A 22,526-nucleotide genomic window follows, 5' to 3' on the forward strand; every position below is an offset into this window, starting at 1 on the left:
TTCTCACATATGAGTCTGCTTTTTCCAGGTGGGTGAGGGCTGGGTGGAGAGCAGAGCAGATTGCGTCCTCTGTGGAACGTTTTGCTCGGTATGCAAACTGAAAGGGGTCCAGGGTGAGGGGGAGGAGGGACTTGATGTGAGACATGACTAGCCATTCAAAGCACTTCATGATGATGGGGGTCAGTGCTACAGGGTGATAGTCGTTGAAGCAGAATGGAATGGATTTCTTTGGCACAGGTATGATAATGGAGGTCTTGAAATGTGATGGGACAGCAGCTTGACTCAAAGAAGTGTTAAAGATGTCCGTGAAGACATCCTTAAGTTTTCTGTGGGCTTGTGTTTGTTGCTTCAAACCGTGCAAAGAAGCTGTTGAGGTTGTTGAGCAGAGAGATGTTGTTGTCGCAGGTCTGTGGCGCGGGCTTGTAGTCCGTTATGGTCTGAATGCCCTGCCACAGGCTCCGCGTGTCTCTGCTGTCCTTGAAGTGGCAGGTAATCTTGTTTGTGTAGTCCAGTTTTGCTTTCCTGATGCCACGGGACAGGCTGGCTCTCGCTGTTCTCAGGCCATTTTCATCCCCGGCTCTGAAGGCTTTGTCTCTGGCCCTCAGCAGCCGATGGACAGCCCCTGTCAGCCATGGCTTCTGGTTAGCCCGAGTGATGATGGTCTTTGTGTGGGTCACATCATCAGAGCACTTACGGATGTAAGAGAGGACAGTGTCTGTAAGCTCCTCATTGTCCGTATGGCTGCTTGCTTGAACATGCCCCAGTCTGTTGTTGCAAGACAGTCCTTGAGAGCAGACCTGGACCCCTCCGGCCACACAGTTATCTCTTTCCGGACCGGTTTTCCGACTTTCACTCTGGGCCTATATGCTGGCATTAGCATAACAATGATGTGATCAGAGAGTCCGATGTGGGGGAGGGGGGAGGCCTTGTATGCTCCTTTGTGTGAAGTGTAGACCAAGTCCAAGGTGTTTTCCCCTCTTGTTGGGAAATTGATATGCTGATGGAGTTTTGGTAGGACAGTCTTAAGATCAGCATGATTAAAATCTCCAGCGAGGATGGTAAATCCATCTGGGTGTGCTGTCTGTTGTTCACTGATGGCCTGATACAGTTCACAAAGTGCCGCATTCCTGTCACTGTTGCTGGAGGTTGGAGGGATGTATACCGCGGCTAGCAAGACCGCAGTAAACTCTCTCGGCAGATAGAAAGGACGGCACCTTATGATCATAAACTCTGCTAGTGGTGAACAGTGTTTGCATACTACCACAGCGTCCCGGCACCACGCATCACGAATGTAAACACAAACCCCGCCGCCACGCTGTTTACCTCCGTTGACGAGGGCTCTGTCCGCTCGATAGCATGTTAGCTGCTCAAGTTGTACAGCGGAGTCGGGGATGTTGTCGTTAAGCCATGTTTCAGGGAAAACAAGTACACAGCAGTTACTCACTGTCCGATTCGCTGACCTCAGCAGTCATATGTGATCCATTTTGTTGGCCAAGGATCGTACGTTAGCCAGGATGATGGATGGTATGGCTGGGCGAGTTGGACTAGCCGCTAGCCTAGCCCGGATACCTCCGCGCTTGCCCCTCTTCTGCTTCCTCGCGCACCACTTCCGACCTGTCCTTTCCGGGGGAGTGGTGGCAGTCGAGTCGATTCGAGTCGAGTCGAGTAATCGCAGGCCGGCGAAGTAATCCGAGCTCTTTGAATGTCTCTGTTGTGGTGTCCAAAACGTTGTAAATCTTGCTCTCGCAGATGTCTAGCAGAGCCTGTCGACTGTACTTGTATTCTGACGCAGACAGACGAGACGAACACGACAAACTTTCGGGGAAACACTTATTAAACAAACAAAACACTGCATTCTCTGGAGCGCGAGTGGTCGCTGCGTGTACACGCGCCGCCATCTTGAAAACCTCTACCTCTACCTTCTGGTGTGTGGTACTTTTTAGACATGTAAATCTAATGACAAAACCCTTGATATTTGCCAAGGTCCAGACTAACACTTAGTTTTCTTCCATTTGTTCATTAATTCACACACAGACACAGACACACACACACGCGCATTGTTCAAATAGATGCATAGTGCCGTCCACAAAAAACATACCACAGCTCTAAAATAGATACCCTTTTTCACACTCTAACCCATTTTGCTTTAAACTGTGAAGTGGCTACAAAGAGTTAAATACCTTCATTGCAAGTGATTTTCAAATCCTATTTGATAATGCTCAGAGAATGAGCCCCTTGTGTAGCTCATTATGTTATTTGGTGTGAAGTGTGGCGCCCGCCCCGTGCCTAAGCCCATGCGCGAGTGTGGGACGGTGGTAAATGGAGTATATATCTCGCCTCGCTTTGTCTCTGCTGTTTCTGCTGTCCCTCTCTTGCCCCGTGTTGTCTGTGGCAGGACCATGTATGGAGTTCCTGCGCCCCAAGGGGCCACAGCTGCAACCCGTGGAGATAATCACCGTATGCCCATACATGGAGTTCCTGATAATCAAGGCACAGCTGAAGGGCATCAGCAGGAGCAGCAGAGACCGTACAAAAGGAGCCAACGGAGCACCCAATGGAGAAGAGTTGCTACGGCGAACCACGGAGCAGTGGATGAGAGAAAGAGTAAGCCAAGTCACCGTTGTCCTGTGTTTGATCCCTGACCATAGGAGAGCCCCCTTTGAAGCCCGACCCCGAGAACGACTGAGAGCCCGCTACGTTGCCAACCTTCGCCTGTCTGACTACCCCGCTGCCGCCCCGACCTGGAACGTAAGAGGACCACCCACCGTGTACCGAACCCCCTGCTATCTTCGACGGATCTCCTGCGAGGCCCTTGAACGACACGACGCCTTCTCACCCCCACCCTCTCTCTATCATTTCCCTCTCCCCGCTAATCGAATAAATATTGTTGACTGTAATTCTGGTGTGGACCTCTCTGATTACACTGTGTTTGGGTCCGTGACGGCGGTCGTCACAGAAGGTATTGGCATCAAAAGAGGAGGGAATGAGGATGCAAACTGAGACTATGAGCATTACATTATTTCACTCTAAGCAGGTGGAATTAGAAAGTTTTTTGCAATAGCGATTTTTCTGTGAATGTATGTCATTGTCTAAATCCAGATAATAGTGTATAATTGCGAGGGCTGGGTAAGGACCTCACAATACGATAAGTATCACGATACATGGGTCACGATACGATACTATTGCAATGCAATACATATGGCAATACATTGTGATACTTTACATATATTTCCTGAAAATTGAAAAATGTAACTGAAAATTCAGCCTACTGCATTGTTTGTACCACCACTGTTGTCTGTACTCTTTTTTTCTGTCATGAGTAGTTCCCCTATCCTAGACACTGGCCTTCGGTCAGTTTGCGTTTCCCCTAGAAAGGTTAAGTATAATATTCGGGGAGGGTAAAAAGCAGATGGTAGATCAGAGCCTCAGGTCAACTTCACCTCAGACCTCTCTGGCATTGTAATATCATGTCCACCTGATGGTGCCAGAATTAAGAACATCCCAACTGCACAATATGCAGCCATTCTATTATACAGTATGACAGTATTCAATGACTCTAAATTCCTTTTCTATTCAATACTACAGTAACATTTATTTCATTAGACACAATGTTTGTTGTGTGGTTATGGCATGTGATGTATCTTGTTAAATAGACTCCAAATTAAGTAATGGTTAATGAGTCAAGACATTGCAGTAGTCGCTATAAGATGACTAAAAGGTTTCTATTGTTTGCATATTTCATTGCACTGTTGACTCAGGAGTCCTGAGCAGTATGTTCAGGTGCATGGTGTAGATTTCAGCTGAGCCCTCATTTGTCTCCCCTATTTCCGGCAGCAGGACAGAGGTGTCAAGGTGTTACGTGCAAGAGACTGATCAGCTTATATGGGATATGGGTCAGCAAAGGTGTAATTACTTTCCTTCTCCCAGCACAAACAGTGTCTCTCTCTCTCCATCCCCTTCCCTCTCTCTCTCTCTCTCCTGCAGGCATGCATGCAAGCACGCAAGCACACACACATGCACATAATGAGGCCTGACCCACCGTTTTTAACTTTTCACATTGCAAAAGGCATTTTTGAAATTGTACATTATTCTCTGATTTAAGCCCACCTATGTTGCTCTAAACTGTGTATGATTTTTTTAAATATATATACTGTTTACAATTATTCACCACTTATTACCTATGTTTGTTTGTTGCTTTATGTTCAATTTTCTGAGAAGGACCAAATTGAATTTATAACAAATTATTGTGGGATATATTCTCTGCTGCTTTCCGGGGTTCAAGTCAATGATATTAATCAGTTGTCTCTAGATACGTTTACATAGGCCTAGATGTTCAGTTTGTTTATGTCTGTCTAAATTGGCACTCTGAAACGTGTCGTCGAAACACCTGAAAGACCTGACGCCGCAAATATTGTCGAACTCAGGGGACGCACGCAAATTCAATTGAACTGTGGGGCCTATCATTGGCACATAAACACATTAGACCAATTATTGCACGGTTCATAGGTGTGTTCATGCAACAAGATGTTACCATGGCAAAACAATCTGACCTTGGATAATTATTAAGGCACTTTGCCAATCCGTTATTGTGAAGGGCAAGATGATTGGAAATGAAACAGTTTTTCTACAGTGTAGAATAGCCTTTGGACTCAGAAATATGTAAATTGTATACCCTTATATCTATCTTGACAAGGCTTTGTGGGTAAGTAGGTAGGTAGGTAGGTGTTTCTGAGACTCCAACGTACGTTTACAATCCTCTTATATTGTGCCTTACCAAATATGGATTAGGTCTGAGTGTGACGCCCACAGTTAGCCTACGGGTCACTTTGAAAGGACTTTGGTTGAATGGGCATACGTGATCCTAACCAGCTATATTCTAAATCATTTATAACATCTAAATGATTAACTGGAAGATTTGTAGATTAGGCCTATATCGCTGAATTCGGAATGCTTTTGTTTTGTTTCTGTATCCTGTTGAACATTTGGTAGGCCTAGACATTACTCTCAGATAAAGAGATGAGAAGGATAGACGTAAAATTCAAGCATGCTTTAGTTTTACTGATGAACTAACTTCATAAAATGTTACCTGAGTGTGTAGTGTAGGCTACCTGTTTAGGGTGTGCTGGTAAACGCCTAACAAAGTGCTAACAGCGGGGTCTAAGTAGCTCTCCAGGGTGCTGAAGTTGTCATGACAGATGCAACGGAGCCTCAACTCTCATCCTATGAGACAGAACAGAGATAATGAGTTGTTGTGTCTTAAACTCGGTAACAAAATTACATTTAACTTGGGCTCAGAGTGAAAATATATAGTAGTTTACTCGAATGGTTAGGTGAGCAGTGAGAAATACAGCAAAGAAATAGGAGCGGGCTAAAAAGCACCTGATCGCCTCGTCATACTTCTCAGCTCTCAAGAAGACCAGGAAAAGCGATGGTAAGTGTCTATTTGGATGTACCTATTCATTTGTGCCTCTTTTCTTATATAGTAAATATCAATAATTAGATCATGACCATACATTTATTTTACAGGTGTCTTTCAGGTGTCTGGTTAATTATAATTTGATGTAACATCCCAAGTCACCAATACGGATAATCAGACAGCACAATGCAACATATTCCTCAAAATCTTGGAGGTACACTAGGGGAGTTATCCAACTATCCATGCAGCCCCATATTCAAAAGCAGACACAGCTTTGCAACGCTGCCATTCTACAACTTTATATGGGTCCTGCTTGGGGTTTTGACGTTCCCATGTTGTGTTCAGTGTTTGATATTCAAAGTGGGTGTTCTTGGGCCTTGGAACTGCGACCCAGTCTATTCCAAGGCCCTACCTGCGGTTGCCGCGAAACTCGCAGTGGGCAGGATAAACGAGGACTTTAGTTTAGATCTGGGCTGCAAATGGGACTTTGTGATTCTCCAGGAGGCCTGTGAGACGTCCAAAGCCTTGACCACATTTGTTTACTATGAGAAGATGGTTGATGCTTTTGTCGGACCCACGAATCCAGGCTACTGTGACGCGGCCTCACTTTTGGGGAAGAATTGGGATAAAGCTGTCTTCTCTTGGGCTTGTATTAACTATGAATTGGATCGGATTAAAGGCTATCCGACCTTCACAAGAACATTGCCGTCGCCCACACGGGTGTTGTTCACCGTGTTGAGGCATTTCAGGTGGGCCAACATTGGCATTGTCTCTTCCAATGAGGACATATGGATGGACAGCGCCGGTAAAGTGGCAAATTCTCTCAGGAGTCAGGGGCTTCCCATTGGAATAGTAGCATCCATTGGAACTAATGAAACTGAGATGGAGAATACACTGAGGAACATTCAGGCAGCAGGGGAGATAAAAGGTAAGCCTTTCAGCAACTAGCTCAGCTATTAAGCCTCAGTCACAAGAACCAAGTTGTTTTGATCAACTTGATGAGCTCATATCAGGTGACATTCTACAAGGTGTGTGATTTGCATTAATTATTATTCCAAATATTTGGGGTGTTTGACAAATTATTTAACACGAAATAGAATAACTAAGGTTGCATGCATCAGCTTGCAACCTAATAGCCTGTATAGCATGTAGACTATATCCTGTTGCCTACCTTCAGGGATGTAGTGGTAACAAAACACCATGTATTGAACAGGTGGGTAAACCCAAATGCGTAGGTGGGTAACCCTAATGCAAAAACATTGACCGAGCAGAAAAGGTGGGCAAACTCTTTGCCAAAATAAAATGGTGGGTAAACTGACTTCACTTGGGTTTACCCTCCACTACATCACAACCTGACTATAGCCATGGAAGCCATTTTGTTTGAGAACACTCTCCACACTATGGCTGCAATGAATCATCGGCGCATCTTAATCTTAAGCGGCTTCCTCTTCATGTATCCCTCCCTTCATTGACACTGATCTGAGAGAACTGGACAGACGGAACGCAAATGGCCATATGGGTGTCCATTCATCCAACACTCTACTGCTCCCCCTATCCTGTTCTCATATCTGTGCAGATTAAAGGAGATGAGGAGAGGAAGACACTTTAGACTACTGAGATGCACCCATGAATTAGGAAACTGAATTAGAGGACTCAATGAGGTAGTTAATGAACCCTGGCCTCTTCATTATCAATGTGGTAAGATATTGATGAGTTTATTCTTGAGGCAGTATGAACATTTCATCATTAACTCAATGCTCTTACTACTGGACATGGTCATACATTATCATACATTATCTCTCTATGGTCCGTCAGAGCTACTGCGTCTTTCAGTGAGAGTCAGTATTATTTTTAGCAGGGTGAACGCATCTTTACTCTTTTAGCACTGCTGATATAAAATATCTGTGCGTTCCAGTCATCATCATGTGTATGCACTCTGCCTTAATCGGAGGAGAGCAGCAGGCCAACTTTCTGCTCAAGGCCCATGACATGGGTCTAACAAGTGGCAGATACGTGTTTGTGCCCTACGACACTCTGCTCTACAGCCTGCCCTACACCAACACCACCTACTTCCCCCTGCAAAACAACACCAAGCTACGCCAGGCCTATGACGCTGTGCTCACCATCACTGTGGCGTCTGAGCTGATGTCATTCAATGAGGCGTTCAACATGGCCAAGAGATCTGAGGAACTCACCGTAGTACTGGAGCCACAGCAGGTTGGAGCACTCCGTTGATATTGTCAGTATATATACTGTATGATGCTGTCATATGTGTGCTTGAAACATGCCATTGCATTACATCTTTATGTTATGAGGTAATATGATATTTATTCCCATTATAATGTACTGTATGCTGATATGTATTCTCTGCTGTCATATTATATCTGATCATATACCTTCTTGCATTCCAGGTCAATCCCCTGTTTGGAACCATCTTCAATGGTATTTACCTGCTTGCCAAAGCCATGCACAATGCCAGGCGAGCTGGCCAGTGGCTCTCTGGGACCAACCTAGCCTACTTCACCAGGAACATGAGCTTTACTGGCTTCAACCAGAATATTCAGATAGACACTCAAGGGGACTGCCAAACCAACTACGTCATACTGGACACAGATGGATGGGAGAGTCAGCTGTACCTGTCCTATCTGGTGGATTTTAACACTAATATGATCAAATTTGCAGGCAGGTCCATTCACTTCCCAGGGGGCTCGCCCCCCCCCTCAGACTCCAGCTGTTGGTTCAACCCCAACTCTATCTGCACTGGAGGTAGAATACTTTAACATAACCATCTGTCTTGTTTCTTCTTTGGGGTTGGGTGATGTTGCTGCATGTCATTTGTCATCTTTTATCAGTTACTAATGAACTAATAACTAAAGAACAATGATAAATTGAAAAAAACATACGTTCACTTAGGCCTATTGTATGGTGGTCATCAGAGCAATAGAAATGTAACAATCCAGATTGAATTATTTGCTTCTCCATTTTATTTTCTCTTTCCATCATACAAACTATTACATCTCATCTTCCCCACCTCCCAGGTGTTGAGATCACTTATGTTATAGTGGTGTTCGCTGTCATCTTCATTCTGGCTGTGGGAGGGCTTGGTCTAAGTCTGTTCATAAGGTACCTCATATCACTAGGCTGCATATCTGTCTTTATGATAACAAAACTAACTGTCTATATTTAATGTTTCTTTGGATCTAAACAGCATCAAGAAAAAAAAAGACTTATAGCTCAATTTTTTATGATGTTTAGATCAACATGCAAAGTAAGTTTACTTATGATTTTGGCTAAAATGCCCCTTGATTGGTAGGAGGAGGATCCAGCAGATCCAGTTAGTCAAGGGACCCAATCGGATCCAATTGACATTAGAGGACCTCACTTTTATCAACCCGCAGCTTAGCAAGAGGGTAAGCAACTTTTCCTACACACAATTAGCTGAGAATGACATTTGGACTGGACCTTTAACCTTATATAACATACTTAGGCTTTACCTCTCTAAGTGATCCTATCTTTTGATTTTTCATAGAAAATCACTTTAGAGGATCTCAGTGAATCTAAAAGTGTGATAGAGGAGAAAAGTATGAAGTCTGCAGACCTGTCCCAGAACAGCATGCAAACAGCAACACATGAGACCACCAATGTGGCTGTCTATGAGGTAGGTTGACTATAAAATAGTCTGTTTTTCAACACTACCTCAACATGATTTAGTGTTACATTACGTGTAGAGAACAAAGATGAAACTGAGATTTTTTTCTAAACAGGGTGACTGGGTGTGGCTGAAAAAGTTTGAGGAGGGCCATTTCAAGGAGGTCAAGCAGAGTACCACCAAGATTTTTACAAAGGTAATGTAATATATAATGCATTGTTTGTGCAAGGAGTTTTTCCTGGTCTGGTGAGACGATCAGGAAAAACTCCTGGCTCTATGCATAGTCAAAAGCAAAGGGAAGCCACGTGCCTGGATGTTCAGGAATTGTTGCTAATGCTCGAGTATTCTTTATGTGTGAACTTTGCCAGATGAAAGATCTCAGAAATGAGAACGTCAACCCATTATTGGGTTTCTTTGTCGACTGTGACATGTTTGCTGTGGTGACGGAGCACTGCTCGCGTGGCAGTCTGCAGGACCTTCTGAGGAATGATGACGTCAAGCTGGACTGGATGTTCAAGTCCTCTCTGGTGCTGGACCTCATCAAGGTGGGCTTGGGTCTCATTTAATAGTTTATTTTATAGATTATTTTTTTTTTTCTTAAAGCCACAATATGAAATGTACTGTATATTTCCACTGGAAATAGTAAACTACAGATTGTGGATTAAAGCCAAAGGGTTCTGGGTTTTTCAAGTGCTCATGTTTGTGTGATGTACTTTGACATGAGAAACACCAGTGGTTGTCCCTGTTGATGATATTTCTCTCTCAGGGAATGAAGTACCTGCACCACCGGGAGTTCCCCCACGGCCGACTGAAGTCTCGAAATTGTGTGGTGGATGGCCGCTTCGTCCTGAAGATCACAGACTACGGCTTCAACGAGCTGCTAGAATCCCAGAAAGCCCCACAAAATCTACCTCCACCGGAAGGTAATGTCCTGTCATGGAAATCAAGGGTTACCACTTGTATTTGGTGAGACTCTGCACAAATAGGCACGTGCACAATATATGTTCTATTTACTTATTTTAATGGGTGCAAGCATGGCAGTCTGTTTCTAACAAACTGAGAGCCCAAAACAAAGTTACAAGCATACATTTATACTTTCAAACCCCCCTCTCCCCCAGGGCGGGTCTTCACATATTACATCCATGGGTCCTGTGAAACGCATATCTTTCTCATAGGCCTTGGCAACAACACATCCATATATGATGTGTTTAGATAGATGTGTTTCCTTCTTTCTCGCGCATCCACATGTCTGTCTGGCTTTTAACACATTTTATAAGCAATACTTCTACTTCTCTCCAGTCCATAAGCAATACTTCTACTTCTCTATTCTATTTATCTACTCAAGTTATAAGCAAAGGGTTAGCTAAGGTTGCACAGTTGTTATAGACAAACATTCATTACATGATTAATGCTTACATGATTAATGCTTAAATGATTAGTATTATCAACATTATTAATGCTTACTAGCATTTCATAGTACAGATACTTATTGAACCATTACATTCCCTCCTTTTGATCATTCAGCTGATCAACCAAACAGTGTGAAATCAATGTGTCAGTCCTTTTACTCACAGTCCTGTGCTTTAGTCATGAACCATTGTACATGTGTGTGATACATGCTAAGTGCCAGATACATACTGATACCGCTATGCCCATCTCTGTGGGTGTGGATAGCAATTTGCGTCTCTCTCTTTGTTCTAATTTGCCTAGAGTCAGTCCTGGTCCTTTTCAAAGTCGGTGAGTCATGTGGGAGTGAGGTGGTAGGTGTAGGGAGAGGTGTTAGTGTGTGTGTGCGGGTGTGGGTGCAGGGGTGGAACGGCTGCTATTTGAATCCTGCCGTAGGACGTTTCCTTCTAGGAGCCAGAGAGCGAGGATCGAGGCAGGAGAGGCAGGAGATAACCACGAGACTGCTGAGCCCTCCTTGCAGGGAACATCCCAGTCATCGGAACGGATGCCAGGGGCGGTTCCTCTCCATCTCTGGGCTGCTCTGCAGGTTATGTTGGAGTCAGAGGTTACTAGCACTTGAGTGTATCTCTCTGGTCACTCTGGTTAGGTGGGGGTGTTTTCCTCCTGAGTTTGGCTACCCTGGTCCGGTGGGGGCGTCTCCTCCTTGTCCAGCTCTAGCTCCAGTGGTGGTGCTTTCTTGCAGTGGCTAGCGTGGACCCAGGGGATGTGTTCCGCAACTTTTACCGCTGAGTTGGTGCAGAGAAGAACCTGGTATGGGCCTCGCCACCTCCCGTTATGCCAGTATTTCCTCCTCAGGTCCTTGATGACCACCCAGTCGCCTGGCTGGAGGGAGTGCAAGGGCTGCTTTTACCTGTGAATGTATAGAACTCAGAACTTGGTTAAGTGAATGCAGTAGTTCAACATACCCTTGTTGCATTCTTCTGCTGTCAGCGGGGGTCTCTCCACTGGGCTTGACATTCACATCTCCATCGGTCTCCCCATGAGCACTTCATATGGCACGAGTCCAACCTTTGGTCTAGGTTGGCTTATCATTGCGGTGAGGACCACTGGTAGTGCCTGTATTCAATTCAAACCTGTCTTTGTCATTACTTTGGTTAGTTTATTTTTTACTGTGCCGTTTTCTCTTTCCACCGCCCCTCCGCTCTGAGGGTGGTATGAACAGTGTTTTTTTCGCTCTATGCCTAGGTGTTGTGATAATAGTTGGATGCAGTTATTTACAAAATGGCTGCCGTTATCACTAGATATTTTCCTAGGCACTCCCCATCTGGGAATGATTTCTCTTACCAATACAGCCGTAGCATCAGCTTTTCCTGTGGGGAAAACTTTAACCCATTTGGAAAACATGTCAACAATTACCAGACAGTACTTTTTCTTTTCACAGGGGGTTAGTTCAATGAAATCCATCATGACGTGGTCAAACGGGCCGGCCGGCACCAGTTGACTGGATTGAGCTGTCTGTTGTCCCCTGCCAATGTTGTGACGCGCACAGATTAGACATTGTTCACAACATTTTTGTGAGTAATTTGAGAATGAGTAAGTGTCCCAATATCTGTTTACAAGGTCTACCATCCCTCTACCAACTTTGCATAGCCTAGAAACAGTGATATTGGTAAACATGGTTTTCCTGTGAGGCCAAATCAGACCCCGTTCGTATAAGTGCCTCCTTTGTTCCACCTCACTTTTTCCTGTGGAGAAGCATCCTGTTGACATTTGATTAGATTCTCAATTGAGGCTGTGGGTGTTAAATCAGTGTGTTTTACAAGCTGTAAGACAGGGGTGGCATTACTTAATGCAGCGGCTTTGGCAGCTGCATCCGCTCCGGCGTTCCCCAGCGACACAGTATCGCTTCTTCCTGTATGAGCAGTGCGCTTGCAAGATAGCATCAAGCAGGTTAGTCACAAGTTGGGCATGCATAATGGATTTACCTGTTGATGTGAGGAAACCCCTATTCTTCCATAGGATACCAAAATCATGACATACACCAAATGCATACCTGCTGCCAGTGTAAATTGTAACTGTTTTTGCCTTCAGCTAATACCCACGCTCTTGTTCGTGCAAACAGTTCGGCTGCTTGTGCTGATAAATGGCCCGGTCATCTGGCCGATTCAATTACGTCATTATCAGAGGCTATTCCATATGCTGCTACTGATACATTTGTAACAGGGTGTTTCTGCGCAGATCCATCTAGGAGTCACTTGCTCGCTTATCAGCGCCAGGCAGTCATGTGATTCATCATCATTTGGTATGGGCAAAAGGGTTGCAGGGTTAAGAACAGTACAGCACTTTACTTCCACATTGGCAGAGATAACAATATACAGTCATGAGAAAAAATTAGGACACCCTATGAAAACCTTTGTCTTCTTCAACATATTCAAACATATGGACATTTGATATTCATTTGAACAATATTGAAAAATTGAGGTAATATAACTAAACAAATACAACTGAAACAAATTATTTAAAAAATGATTGGTAAAATGTAATTAATAGAAATGCAATCTTCTTGTGAGGAAAAAGTTAGGACACCCCCACATTTAGTTCCACTTAAAATGCCTAAAATTATAATAAAGAGCACCACATCAGGTGCAAATGATTAGAACATCGTTACAGAGGATTTTGGAGGAGCCTGTCCTATTTAAGCCTCAGATATTTAGTTTGGTTTGCTCTTGATTGTTGAAGTGAGTTGCATCACCATGGCGAGATCAAAAGAGCTCTCTGAGGCCTTCAGAAGAAAAATTGTAGATGCATATGAGTCTGGGAAGGGATATAAAAAGATCTCCAAACTATTCGAAATTGGCCATTCCACTGTCCGGAAAATAATTTACAAGTGGAGAACATTTAAAACCACCACCAACATGGCCAGGTCAGGCCGCCCAAGCAAGTTCAGCCTAAGAGCTGACCGAAAGATGCTTAAAGAAGTCTCCAACAATCCCAGAATGTCATCACGAGACCTACAGGTATCTCTTGCCACAATTGATGTCAAAGTACATGCATCCACCATAAGAAAGAGACTGAACAAGTTTGCATTACATGGGAGGTGTGCAAGGAGGAAACCCCTGCTGTCAAAAAAAAACATCAGGGCAAGACTAAAGTTTGCCAGAGAACACCTAGAGAAAGACCAGAACTTCTGGAACAATGTGCTTTGGACAGATGAATCCAAAGTTGAACTATTTGGGCACAGTAAGAGTAGACATGTTTGGCACAAAACCAAGACAGCATTTGAGAACAAGAACCTCATACCAACTGTGAAGCATGGGGGTGGAAATGTCATGGTTTGGGGCTGCTTTTCTGCAGCAGGGCCTGGTCAGCTCACCATCATAGAATCCACTATGAATTTTGTATTGTATCAGAGGGTGCTTGAGGAAAATGTGAGACCATCTGTTCGAAAGTTGAAGCTGAAGCAGATGTGGACCATGCAACATGACAATGACCCAAAACATTCCAGTAAATCTACCAAGGAATGGCTCAAGAAAAATAAATTGAGAGTTCTGGAATGGTCAAGTCAAAGCCCGGATCTTAATCTTATTGAGATGCTGTGGATTGATTTGAAACTGGCTGTGCATGCAAGACACCCCTCGAACATCACACAGCTGAAAGAATTCTGCAAGGAGGAGTGGGAAAAACTTTCTCCCAATTGATGTCAGAGACCTGTAGACAGTTATAAGAAACGTCTAATTGAGGTTATTTCAGCCAAGGGGGGCAATACTAGCTATTAGGGCATAGGGTGTCCTAACTTTTTCCTCAGTAGGAATTGGCATTATTGTTAATTTTTCGTTAAATAAATGATTACAAAGTTACATTTTCATAGTTTTTTGTTCAATTACATCCCCTTTATCTATAGACATTGTTAGAAAGAAGATAACATATTGATATGTCCATATTTTTAAGAGAATAACTTAATATTTTGGGGGGTGTCCTAACTTTTTCTCATGACTGTATGTCGGTGATGTAATAATCGAGAAGTGAAGAAATGGCTGGTGCTTTGTTTCAACAAAATTTCACTCACCCTGTGAGGCACCAGTAGTGTTAGAGGTGGATAGACCACAATCCCCTGTGAACAATTAACTGCCATGGATGCTGCTGATACTGCTCTTAAGCATGTTAGTAACCCACTTGCCACTGAGTCTAATTTGCTTGAGTAGTAGGAGTAGGTCGGGGCGCATCTTCCCTCCTCGTTCCTGTAATAGCACTGTCATATACCCACCTTTTTCATCAGCTACCTGAGTGAATGGTTTAGTCATGTCAGGCAGCCCTAAAGTCGGGGAGTCAGTTGTTGTTTCAGTTTCTCAAAGCTTTTTAAAGCTTCTTCAGTCCATGTTACTTTGTCATTTGGGGTTAGGCCATGGCCATGTGCCAGATTTTGTAACCATAATCAGGTATAATCAGTCTACAGTAGCCTGTCATGCCTAAAAAGGACATTACTTGTTTTTTAGAGACTGGTTTTGGAATATCCAGGATTGCCTGTATTCTCTCTGTCCCTAACGTTCTACCAGCCTGTGAAATGTCATGTCCTATGTATTTGATCTTTGTCTGAGCAAACTGTAATTTGGAGAGGCTGGCCTTATGGCCTTCTGGTGCTAAGAATTGGAGAAGTGCCACAGTATCTTCTTCACACGACTGTTGGTCAGTGGAACATACTAATAGGTCATCCACATATTGTATCAATGTACTGTTGTGTGGGAATGCAAACCCACTTAGACTATCCCTTAATGCGGCAGCATAAAGCGCAGGTGACGAAGCAAACCCCTGAGGCATCCTCATTGAGGTCTATGGCTTGTTGTCAAATTCAAAACTGAACCAGTACTGTGACCTCTTAGCCAGAGGTACTGAGAAAAATGCATTAGCTAGACACTTTACTTTTAGATGGTACCTAAGACATGATTGTTGACGGACCAGGGACAATGGGAGCACGTGCGTGGACTGCGTCGTTGACTTTTCTTAAGTCCTGCACGAAGCGCCATTGGGTTGGTTCACCTGGTTTTCCAGGTTTTTTAACTGGGAGAATAGGAGTTCGACATGGTGAATCTGGACATTAAACAATTATGCCTGCCTACAACAGTGATTGAAACACAAGCCTAATTCCTTCCTTAGCTTCTTCTCTTAAAGGGTACTGATGTGCACACGGGCAGTAGGATGATTTGGGAGTGACTTCAAGTGGGGCAGTATTTTTAATTAGCCCCACGTCATATTTGTCCTTAGCCCACACATTTTTGGGGACCCCTATTAAGCGGGGGTCAGATTGAGCTATACTTGCAAAACAGGCCGACCTAGATGATGAAGGTTCACTGCATGCTAAATGCATGTGTAGACCTGCAAATGTGCAGGTAAAAGGAGTCATGCGTGTGCCCATAGATGGTGACCACATCGTCCCTAATTCCCTATCATCAGGTAGCGAATCTCTGATTTTGTTCACTCTCTCACCCAAGGCTTCCATTCATGGCCTGGAGCCTTTCTGAGTGACACATGAGGGGCGCTGCACGGAACATCAAAGAACTCTTTTACTTCCTTATTTTCCTCCACTGCCAGTGCACAGTACTCAGCCCCCACACACACTCTCTGCTCTCAATAGACCTGACAATTTCCACAGACCTACTCCCCGTAGAGTGTAGATCCCATGAGTAGACATACAGGGGAGGCGTGGAACAGTTCTGCTCCATCTGAGTGACAGCATTCTCACCCCAAACTACCGTGAGACCTTCACTGTCACAGCTGATTGATACATTTAATTGGCACATCTCTACTCAACAGGTTAACAGGACAACATTTTGACAGCAAAAACGAATGTTTGCACATTGTATCCTTGGGATGTATGATGGTTCTTATGGCCAGTGGAGCAGTAAAACGCTCCGTTATGGTAATACAGGCAGCACCTATGTTGTCCGTGTATCGGCCACTCTTCCCCAGGATCTCTGATTAATTACTGAGTGGGTTGCCCCTGAATCCACCAGAAATGTGATGTGTCTATTCCCTACCACAAAATCAATTGTTGGCAGGTCATCTGCCATTACTGACTCGGAAACGCAAGTGTGTATCATGGTTTTTGTCAAACTCACCCTCCTTGATGCCTCCCGTTGTCCCTTTTGGTTGTCAATATTGTCTCGGTTCATGGTGGTGTCCTCTTGGCTTTTCGACTGAAAGTCTGTGCGGCGGTCCCATCCGCCGTCGGCCGCTTCCTCAGTGTCGGGTAGAGGACTGTGGGGGGACATGCAGCGTTCGGCCTGTAGAGGGAGCTACAGGACCGTGGCCGGGGTTGTGTCGGCGAGACTTTTGTTGCACACCTGCTGCGAATTAAGTCTCGCCGGCGAATGTTTAAGATGTGTGTGCTTCTGCCATTTCAGAAGGCGAGGTGGGCTGGGAACGACAGGAGTGGCTTCCGAGACAGACGACTGAAAAGTCGCAGGAACTTTGAGACGGGCTGAAAAGCCGCTAGAACTTTGAGACGGGCTGAAAAGCCGATAAAGTGAATGTTTGTGATAATAAACGGGACAAAATCCCTCACTACGATACTGCGTCTGCCTCTGTGTACAACGGACTTCGTTACATTGGCGCCCAACGTGGGGCACAGAGGGAAGGCAGAATGGAGGCGTTAGCAGCGGCAATGTCGAGGATAGCGCTTGTCCTCGAGCAGCAGACGGCCCTGCAGCAGACCCAGCAGACGACGCTGGAGGAACTAACGGCGGCGAGGATCACCGACAGTGCCCTCCTTCAGGACTTCACCAGGGTCGGCGGGCCGGCGCCGGGGACCGGAGCGGCACCAGGTCCCCCCAAGGTCCAGTACCACCGCCCCCAGGACCTCCAGACCGCCGTCGGACAGGCCGCGGACGAATGTAACGAAGTCCGTTGTACACAGAGGCAGACGCAGTATCGTAGTGAGGGATTTTGTCCCGTTTATTATCACAAACATTCACTTTATCGGCTTTTCAGCCCGTCTCAAAGTTCTAGCGGCTTTTCAGCCCGTCTCAAAGTTCTAGCGGCTTTTCAGCCCGTCTCAAAGTTCCTGCGACTTTTCAGTCGTCTGTCTCGGAAGCCACTCCTGTCGTTCCCAGCCCACCTCGCCTTCTGAAATGGCAGAAGCACACACATCTTAAACATTCGCCGGCGAGACTTAATTCGCAGCAGGTGTGCAACAAAAGTCTCGCCGACACAACCCCGGCCACGGTCCTGTAGCTCCCTCTACAGGCCGAACGCTGCATGTCCCCCCACAAGGACACTTTCGAACAAACTGATCCGCGGACCCACTACTCCAACAAGCAGGGGTCGCATCTCCCTGCTTCGGGCCCGCTCCTCTCCTGCCCGGTCCCCCTCTTCTACCTCGGCGTCTGAAACCTCCCCTACCCCTGCCAGCCTGTTGCTCAAATGCTTGAATCTGGGCCATCTGGAGTCTGGCTTCTCGATTCTTCTCAATTAACCCCTTCCTTTCCCTCTCTGCCCTTTCTAGACGCATACCATGACGACAGTAAGGTTCCATCGCTTGGATGGTGCATCGATCAATGTCAATGCAGTGTTTGTTTACATCGTCTCGGAGGGATGGTATAATTCCCTCAATCAAATACTTTGTATGTTCGTATGGGCTGCCTTCGGCGATGTTGCCTTCAGCCCCTAGGTCCAACCTCCCATGAGCTATAAACGCCTCTCTCTTACGGAGATGATAGCCTTCCCAACCCTCGGTATCCTTCTGGGCTACTGAGGCTACTCTTGACATATCCATTCAAGCTACTGTTATTCTATCCAGCAAATCCCTTATGTGCCCCTGATACTGGCCATCTTCAGCCCATGGTACACTGTCGATGGGGAAATTGCCCTCTATTCTTCCCCATTTTAACCCTAATGCTTTTTTCAACAGGGTTCTGATCTCGCTGGTGGAGGGTTTGACTGTTGCGACTAGGTCTGTCAAGTAGTTATGCAAAGGCGGTCCTCCCCGCTCCTGAATGGGGGGAAAATCTTTAGCCAAATCATTTATCTCCTGGATGGTCCATGGTCTATATACCAGTATCATTGGTTCTCCTTCTCTGGGGTTCGAGCATGCTATCATGGGCAGATTGAGGCGACCATGGTCCTGAGTCCTCCCCCTCTTCATCGTCTGACAGATCATCTGGTGAAGGTGCGGAGGATCTGATCTTATGGCTATCACACCATGGCAAGTTCTGAGTGCTGCCCTTACTCCGGGTCTGTGGTGGGGATTGGAATAGCGGTGAATGGAATTGACAGAGTCTTACCACTCGCTTGGATGGTCCTCCTTAGGGTGGCTGGAGCCGAGTCTCCTGGGAGGCCATAGGTCTGGGCCGGGCGCCTTCGTTCTGGCCGTCTCCCCTGTGATAAGGAGGTGGTAGGTCCGCCAGGAGTGGAGCTAAAGGCGCTAGAGCGACAACTTGTTGTACAGAACATGGGTTATCCAGGGAGTCATCAATTTTAGGTAGAGACATAGTCTTATGTGATGTACTACTAGATGTACCTGCCTGTACCCAGGCCCTTTTAGATGCATCCTCAAACCAGTCCAATTCACCTTCTTTGGCTTTTTCATACCCTTATTCACTTCCTCAATCTTCTTTCGCTGATTTTTCAACGCAGTAATCTGCCTCATGCTAAAACTCCCATTTGCGGGGAAACCTAATGTTTCCCACTCCTTTAAACATTTTGTCCCTTTGTAACAATGTCCGTTGTACACAGAGGCAGACGCAGTATTTTAGAGAGGGATTTCGTCCCGTTTATTAAACACATTGGTTCTTGGCTTTTCAGCCTGTCTCGTACTCCTCGCGACTTTCCAGTCGTCTCTCGGCAATAACTCCTCTCGCTCCTAGCCCACCTACTGAAATGACAAAGGCACACAGGTTAAAAGCACTAGCCAACGAGACTTCATTTGCAACAGGTGTGCAACGAAGCCTCGCCGACACAACCCTGGCCACGGTCCTGTAGCTCCCTCTACAGGCCGAACGCTGCATGTCCCCCCACATACCCCCACCGCCCGACACAGGCCGGGGACCTGACGGCTGACAACCTACTCCCCCCCCCCTGCACGGGAGAGGAAGTCTGCCACGACCATCTGCGCCCCCGGTCTGTGCACGACCGAAAAGTTGAAGGGCTGCAACGCGAGGTACCACCGGGTGATCCTCGCGTTCACATCCTTCATGCGGTGGAGCCACTGGAGGGGAGCATGGTCGGAGTAGAGGGTGAAAGCGCGACCCAGCAGGTAGTAGCGGAGGGCGCCGACCGCCCACTTGATGGCCAGGCACTCCTTCTCCACCGTGCTGTACCGGCCCTCCCTCTCCGAAAGCTTGCGGCTCAGGTAAAGCACCGGCCGGTCAGCCCCCTCCACGCGCTGGGTCAGCACTGCTCCCAGCCCTCTATCCGACACGTCCGTCTGTAGGGAGAAAGGGAGGTTAAAATCAGGCGCATACAGGACCGTTTCTCCACAAAGAGCCCCCTTAAGGGCCTCGAACGACCCCTGGCACTGGCCCGACCATTGGACCGGATCCGGGGCACCCTTCCGGGTGAGGTCAGTCAAGGGACTGGCCAGCTCTGAAAACCCCGGCACGAACTGCCGGTAATAGCCAGCCAGCCCCAGGAAGGCCCTCACGTCCTTCTTCGTCTTGGGCCGAGGAGAGGCGGCGATGGCCACAGTCTTTTCAATCTGCGGCCGCACCTCCCCCCGACCCAAGTGGTACCCCAGATACCGGATCTCCCTCCGCCTGATCACGCACTTTTTCGGGTTGGCCGTCAGCCCCGCCTGCCTCAGGGACCGCAGAACAGCAGCCACACTCTGCACATGCTGCGCCCAGGTGTCACTGTGAATGACAATGTCATCTAGGTAGGCCGCAGCATAGGCAGAGTGCGGCCGCAGAATGCGGTCCATGAGGCGCTGAAAAGTGGCTGGGGCTCCGAACAACCCGAAAGGGAGCACTGTGAACTGGAACAGCCCGAGCGGAGTGGAGAATGCCGTTTTCTCCCGGGACACCGGCGAGAGTGGAATCTGCCAGTATCCCTTCGTGCAATCCAATGTCGTGAAGTACTTGGCCGTACCAAGCCGGTCCAAGAGCTCGTCAACCCGGGGCATCGGATAAGCATCGAACTTGGAGACCGCATTAACACCGTTAACCCCGGCTGCGTTTCTATATGGTGGTCGATGAGCGTAGTCCGACCGGGCAGGGGAGAGAACACGTCGGCGAACTTAGCCTGCAAATCTGCAACGTCCGTGGCCTGGCTAGCAGAGAGATGGTTATCAATACCGACCGGAGTGCTAACTTTCGATTTTGGGACTTCCGGACCGAACTCCTCTCTCTCCGGAATTACCGTAGCCAGAGCAACCGTGACCACGTCGTTCAATTTTTTTAGGAGATTGACGTGATACACCTGCAAGCTATCCCCCCGGTCCGAGCGTACTACCTCATAATCCATGTCCCCCATGCGACGTGTGACCACAAACGGCCCTTGCCACTTCGCGAGTAATTTCGTGCTGGAGGTGGGTAACAGTACGAGCACCTTGTCTCCCGGTATAAATTCTCGTAGGGTAGTTACCCTGTCGTATAGGCGTTTCTGACGCTCCTGGGCTTGCAGCAAATGCTCGCGTGAGATAACCCCTAGGGCGTGGAGCTTTGTGCGCAAGTCCAGGACGTATTGGATCTCACTTTTACTGTCGCTAGACCCTTCCTCCCAATTTTCTTTAAGAAGGTCTAGGACACCCCGGGGCTTACGCCCATAGAGTAATTCAAACGGGTAAAACCCGGTGGAAGCTTGGGGGACTTCCCGTACCGCAAACAACAGGGGATCTAGCCATTTATGCCAATTCCGACTATCCTCGTGTACAAACTTCCGAATCATTGACTTCAAGGTCCGATTGAACCACTCACAAAGGCCATCAGTGGCCGGGTCGTAAACACTGGTTCGAATCGCCTTGATGTTCAACAAGCCATACAGTTCCTTGAGGGTGCGTGACATAAAATTAGTGCCCTGATCGGTGAGAATCTCTTTCGGGATTCCCACGCGGGAGATTACTTGAAACAATGCCTGCGCTACACTCCTGGCAGAGATATTGCGCAGCGGTATTGACTCGGGGTATCGGGTGGCGTAATCTATCAAGACCAACACAAATCGATATCCCTGTTTACTCCGGTCAAATGGCCCGATAATATCCATCGCAATGCGGTTGAATGGGTTCTCGACCAATGGTAAGGGCCGCAAGGGGGCCCGTGGAATGGCCGGGGGATTTACCAACTGACATTCACGACAAGAAGCGCACCACCTACGCACCTCTGCCCGAATTCCCGGCCAATAAAATCGAGCCATTATACGGTTCAGTGTTTTATCATACCCTAAATGGCCCGCCATGGGGTTGAAATGAGCCGCCTGGAAGACCATTTCGTGGCGGCTGCGGGGAACCAACAACTGGGTTATTTCCTCCTGACTATGTGAGTCACGACTTGCTCTATATAACCTGTCGCTGATAATCGCAAAATAGGGGTGGGCGCGCACTGTGTCTGGCCGTATCAAAGTACCATCAATTGCTATCACTTGGTCAAAGGCCGATCTTAGGGTCTCGTCACGAGACTGCTCGAGGGGGAAGTCGCCTAGCAGCGGATAGTTCGGCGGCGAAATCTCGGGGTGAGGCGCCCCCGCCGGCTCCGGCTCCCCGGCAGTGTCGCGAGGCGCCGCCTCAGCACAGAGCACATTACACGCCTCACACCTCCCTCGCTGTCGTGCACGCATCCCGGTAGCCCTCTTTACCGCTTGAGGAAACCCCTCCCAATCTACACCTAGAATCAGGGGATGGGCTAACCGCCGCCTGTACACTATGTTTTTTTCCCTCATAATAAATTTCGATAGCGACCACCGGATATTCGTGAACGTCCCCATGCACACACTTCACCAACACCCTCGACGCCTTCAACAATGCCCCCGGCCGAACCAGGCGCTCCTGGATCATGGACTGCATGCAGCCCGAATCCAAGAACGCCTGGTGCGTATCATGCTGTATCCTTACCGGAACACGATACGCCGCTC

At 47.0% G+C, this 22,526-nt stretch overlaps 1 protein-coding gene across 1 annotated transcript in view; it reads left to right on the plus strand.

Moving 5' to 3' along the window:
* Positions 1-5,602: 5,602 nt before the first annotated feature.
* The window catches only part of LOC310824025 (retinal guanylyl cyclase 2-like), a gene marked incomplete at both ends in the record, with an annotated part of 34,505 nt that continues 17,581 nt past the window's right edge, over positions 5,603-22,526 (plus strand). The window contains 9 exons of the mRNA XM_083696924.1: positions 5,603-6,344; positions 7,332-7,633; positions 7,828-8,182; positions 8,455-8,539; positions 8,730-8,826; positions 8,946-9,074; positions 9,181-9,261; positions 9,434-9,610; positions 9,832-9,988. Coding sequence (XP_083553050.1) covers positions 5,603-6,344; positions 7,332-7,633; positions 7,828-8,182; positions 8,455-8,539; positions 8,730-8,826; positions 8,946-9,074; positions 9,181-9,261; positions 9,434-9,610; positions 9,832-9,988 — 2,125 coding nt within the window. The remainder of the gene's footprint in view (positions 6,345-7,331; positions 7,634-7,827; positions 8,183-8,454; positions 8,540-8,729; positions 8,827-8,945; positions 9,075-9,180; positions 9,262-9,433; positions 9,611-9,831; positions 9,989-22,526) is intronic.

The sequence above is a fragment of the Argentina silus genome, assembly GCF_951799395.1.
Source record: "Argentina silus genome assembly, chromosome: Y".
NCBI classification, from domain to species: Eukaryota; Metazoa; Chordata; class Actinopteri; order Argentiniformes; family Argentinidae; genus Argentina; species Argentina silus.